Source organism: Staurois parvus, unplaced genomic scaffold (assembly GCF_062004578.1).
Source record: "Staurois parvus isolate SC_StPar_1 unplaced genomic scaffold, SC_StPar_1.0 ptg000126l, whole genome shotgun sequence".
Lineage (NCBI taxonomy): Eukaryota > Metazoa > Chordata > Amphibia > Anura > Ranidae > Staurois > Staurois parvus.
The window spans coordinates 5,042,361-5,046,872 of NW_028317922.1; the positions used below are offsets into that span (position 1 = coordinate 5,042,361).

The 4,512-nt window shown below is 37.5% G+C and overlaps 1 protein-coding gene across 1 annotated transcript; it reads right to left on the minus strand.

Annotated features, from left to right (window-relative positions):
* Positions 1-1,596: 1,596 nt before the first annotated feature.
* Positions 1,597-3,444, minus strand: LOC149467034 (G protein-coupled receptor 35-like). Its single transcript, XM_089672388.1, has one exon. It carries the CDS (start codon positions 3,243-3,245, stop codon positions 2,322-2,324), a length of 924 nt encoding a protein of 307 aa, XP_089528514.1. The 5' UTR covers positions 3,246-3,444; the 3' UTR covers positions 1,597-2,321.
* Between the last annotated feature and the right edge of the window lie 1,068 nt (positions 3,445-4,512).

Here is a 4,512-nt window from a genome sequence, read left to right on the forward strand (position 1 = left end):
AAATCCCCTCTTAGTCATGCCGGAATATAATTTTCCTTTTTTTATCCAGACTGTAATGTCACTTTAAGTTTCTAGTACTATAACCAGGGATTTCATACTCTTTAAATAATCTATTGTTTGTCCTCCAAAATGCTAAATAGTTTATTCATTTGTCATAATCCATTATATTTTCCTTTTAGTTAGCTCTAGAAGAAGGATGGTGGTCAACTTATTAATGGTGATTGTGGTTGTTGGAAAAAGATAGGCTATCAATTTTTGAGCATATTTTCTGATTTCCTCAGCTAATTTGTTCAGAAAAGCAATCTGTGGAGTTTTTGGAACATTCATTTGAGTTACAGTATGGATTAGTGTAAAGATTCTGGTCTTTACTAAATTGCCACCAAATAGTGTAAAACACATCTCCCTTGCTGCACTGGCAGAACCAAAATGAGCATTGATGATGTATTCTGCCTAGTTTTCATAGAACCACATACCAGCTGAAAAATTCTTTAAATTAGCTTCAGCTGAAGACATTGTAAGTCTATATACACAGTGGTGTTTAACCGCGCTGCGAGTCCCAGAAGCAAGAATCTAGTGAGTCCTGCAGCTGGGATTGACAGTTGCATGCAGATAGCTGCAGCTGCTGTACAGTGTAATGATAGGCTGTTGGCAGCCGCAGTTATTTGTAATTGTTCACATAGCCAGAGATTACCTGCAGTGATTGTCATTGGGTAAAATATTTTGTTGGTGTGTAGTAAAATTACCGTTAGTGATTTTTTTACTGAAAAATATGGATTGAGAAACTGTTGTGCTACTTTTTTAAGACTTAAATACTACCGCCATTTTATCACACTTTGTCCCTGGTTTCAGAAAATATATAATGTTTGGGGGTTTTAACTAATCTTCAGGCCTAAAATGTACATTTTTAATATGAAGTATGACCAAACTTTTTTGGCCATAGTTCTCTTCTGGATCACAGGACTGCAACTACGTTTGCTCTTCTGAGAACCAGAATCAGCAGAGTAAGCTAAAGTCCACAGGTCAACTGATGTCACAGAGCCACTCAAGGCTCTGGAAGGATCCTGACAATAATGTTGAGATCCACCCAGATGCCTGATCGGTTACTGGCTCAGCCTCTCACTTGTCTCTGAGAGCCTAAACCATTAGCTCCCACCCCCTCTACAGCCTGGTTCTCAGCTCTGAGAAGATCAAGAACTGAGTGGTCAGTGGTCATGTGATCACTCAGGCTTAGAGCTAGCAGGGGACAGCTGCAGCATTAGATCAATACTAAAGCATGGAGGTGAGTATGTGCGTTGTTTTTTTAGAATCCCACACTTCTCCTTTAACGTGTGTAAAAAATAGCAAAAACAACCAGCAGCAAATAAGTAAAAAATTAGATCCTCCAACATTTTTACAAGACCAATGCAAAGAGAAAAACTATACCACCCAACTAAGACAAATGTTAATTTTTACTATTTCATGCTGACAATAGAAGTATTAGTTTCATTGGTTATCGATTTTGCATTTGTATTTTCCCATTAAAACCTGCACTCAGGTATGAATTCATATGATTTTCCAGCTGTTGCCCCAATGTATACTGGTTCAGGATCTTCTACAAGGGACCAGTGTGTGGTTTTTAGGGAGGAGATCTGAAATTTGAAGTACTGTTTCTGAAATATGTTAAATTACATTTAAAATGGAAATCAGGATTTACAGAACTTCTGTATCTCCTTATCACTCCCTTCCTCCCCCACCTTTAGAGGCATATTGGAACATAATAGTGTTTTATCGTCATGGAGTTGATGACCCAATATTTTTATATAACAAATTTGCTGATGGCTCTGTTAACCTTTTCTGAGCAACTCATTTACCAACTGTTGTGTCTGCTGTGTGTCAATTAATACAATTTGCATTTGTATTTACACTCTGCCTTTTTAATAGATACTGATCTGAATATAATGTAAATCTGGCCTCCAAATTTTTTGTCAACAAACGTACTGTATTACAACAATTTTGAAATCACATTTATGACTTGTTTTTGCTTGAAAAGTAACCTTTTCATCTTTTGTGACTTTCTAAATCCAAAGTGTTTGGGTACTTGCTTATTTAAATTATTATTATTATTATTATACAGTATTTATAAAGCGCCAATAGTTCGCTCAGCGCTGTACATTACAGAAGGGGACAGAACATGTGACAGAACAATACCAATACAATGCAAAACATGAGGGGATTGAGGGCCCTGCTCTTTCGAGCTTACAATCTAGGAGGGAGGGGATGGTGGCACAGGAGGAGATAGCTGTGGAAATGACCAGTTTTATATAAGAACTCCATTCATGAGTTCATTTGGGACAACAGAAGAAGCTGCACTTTGGAAAAATGTGTATTTGTTTAGAAAGAGCATTTCTGAATTCAGTGGCTGCAAAGTAATAACACACGGTGTCCAGTACACAGTTAGCACTGGAAATGATTGTTGCCACATTTATGAAGACTCCTATTGATTCAAGACTGTCACAAGATGTGTGGTTGCTTTCAGCGACATAGCGTATTATGTATCCCACATGGATTGGCAAGAAACAGACCACAAAAATCACAAAATTAGAGGCAGTAATGTTCACTGCTTTCCTGAAGACATGTTGCTGTTTGGGGTCCATTGTTACTGTGACACCTAGATTTTTCATGACCCTTCCAGAACAAAAGCAGATAAATACCAAGGGGAGAAAGAACCCAATCCCTGAAAAAGCTAGGTTCATTTTATTGGGTTCTCTGTTCACCTTTTTGAAACAGGTGTTTGGATTTCCTGTCTTCGGTAGATACAAAATCCTCAGTATGCCAATAGCAATACAAAGAGTCCAAATGAAACAGCATGTAACAGAGGCTTTTGTAGGGGACATAGAGCCTTTATACTTCAGTGGATTATTAATGGCCAAGTACCGATCAAAAGCAATGGCTGAGATTGTGAAAATGCTTACGTAAATGTTCACAAAGTAGAAGGTTGTTAGTGTTCTACACAATCCAGTGCTAAGGTTCCATCCATATAAAATAATATAGATTTTGAAAGGAAAGGTTAATACAATCAAGATATCAGCTACCATCAGGTTCACCATATACACAGTGGTTTCTGTCCACTTTCTCAGTCTACAACAAAAAATCCAGAGGGCAATGATGTTGAATGTGGTGCCAAACAAAAAAAGGAGTATGTAAGTAATAAGGCTAAATACATTTAGAGGTGAATTTAGATCAGTAACTGTACTGGAGCAATTCATCCTTACAAGATCCCCACACCAAGGAAAAAAGAAAATGCCTCTTAGGTAGGGTACTTAACAAGACCTTTACGTTACTCTTTTTTCTTCTAAATGTGCTGAACTGAGTTTTGCTTCTCAAAGAGACAACCAGAATGTCTCTAGTCCCTTTTGTTAATGTTGTGGTCAACAGAAAATCTTCAGAGTTCTCACAAAGTTCCAATTCATCTGAAAAAAATAAAAGTATTTGTGCATTGTTTGTGCATCAGTGTAAAAGTGATCATTGAAATACACAGTAGTAATCAAACAAATACAGCTTAAAGTGAACCTGTGAGCCAGATCATGCACACTTGTTTTTAACAAATATTAAAAGGGGGTTTACATACACAATGAGTGTAAATCAGAGAAGTCGGCTGTCAGGTGGAAGCGTACCCCCAGTACATTTGCCCCCCTTGGCGCTCCCACCTTCAGACTCAGGAACCCCATGGTGGGTTCTGCCAGGTAGCTAGGAGGGAGACTAAGGGACCAATGAATGTCTGTGCACTGATCTTCTCTACCTAGTAAACAACATGGTAGTAACGTGCATTACATCACATCCTGGTTTGGCAATCTGTGCTCTATTAGCTTTAGTGGAGGACAGGGGTTGAAAAGATTCCTGATATCTTGTTTAGGAGAACTTTACACAACCAAATAGTATTATATAGAGGAATTTTGGTTCCCTTAAAGATAAAGTTTAGTGAAAAAACCCTCTTCAATAAGTATCCCTTCCCACTCTTACATATACACGGGGGGGCGTCTATGTATGAAAATGATTGTGTGATACATTTTACACATTACAGTGCACACGGAGTGAGGGCAATAATTGTAGGCTCATTATTCATGGCTAGCTCTAGACTGATAAACTGTAGGGGCTTTTACAGCATTTCCTATGGAAATGCTAGAGTACCACAGTTTGATGCCATTTCACAGCTGCACACAATTTTAAGGTTTGACATGTTGACATGCATCTAATTACTCAGCACAAACTCATATTTTATATTTTACCAAAACATTGGATAATATATTGTGTATGTGTGCCCTAAAACCAACTTCTTAGTATTTCTACCGACATTTTGCACTTGATAACCCATTCAGCTAATATAATTTGACATAAAATATTGAAAGTACAATTATTTTGTTCTCCAGGGTCTCTGCTTTCAGAAAAGATGTAATATTTTGGAAGTTTTAAATAATCTTCAGGTCTTAAATTATTTTTAAAGCATGTGGGCAAAATGAAAACACAAAAACAGCT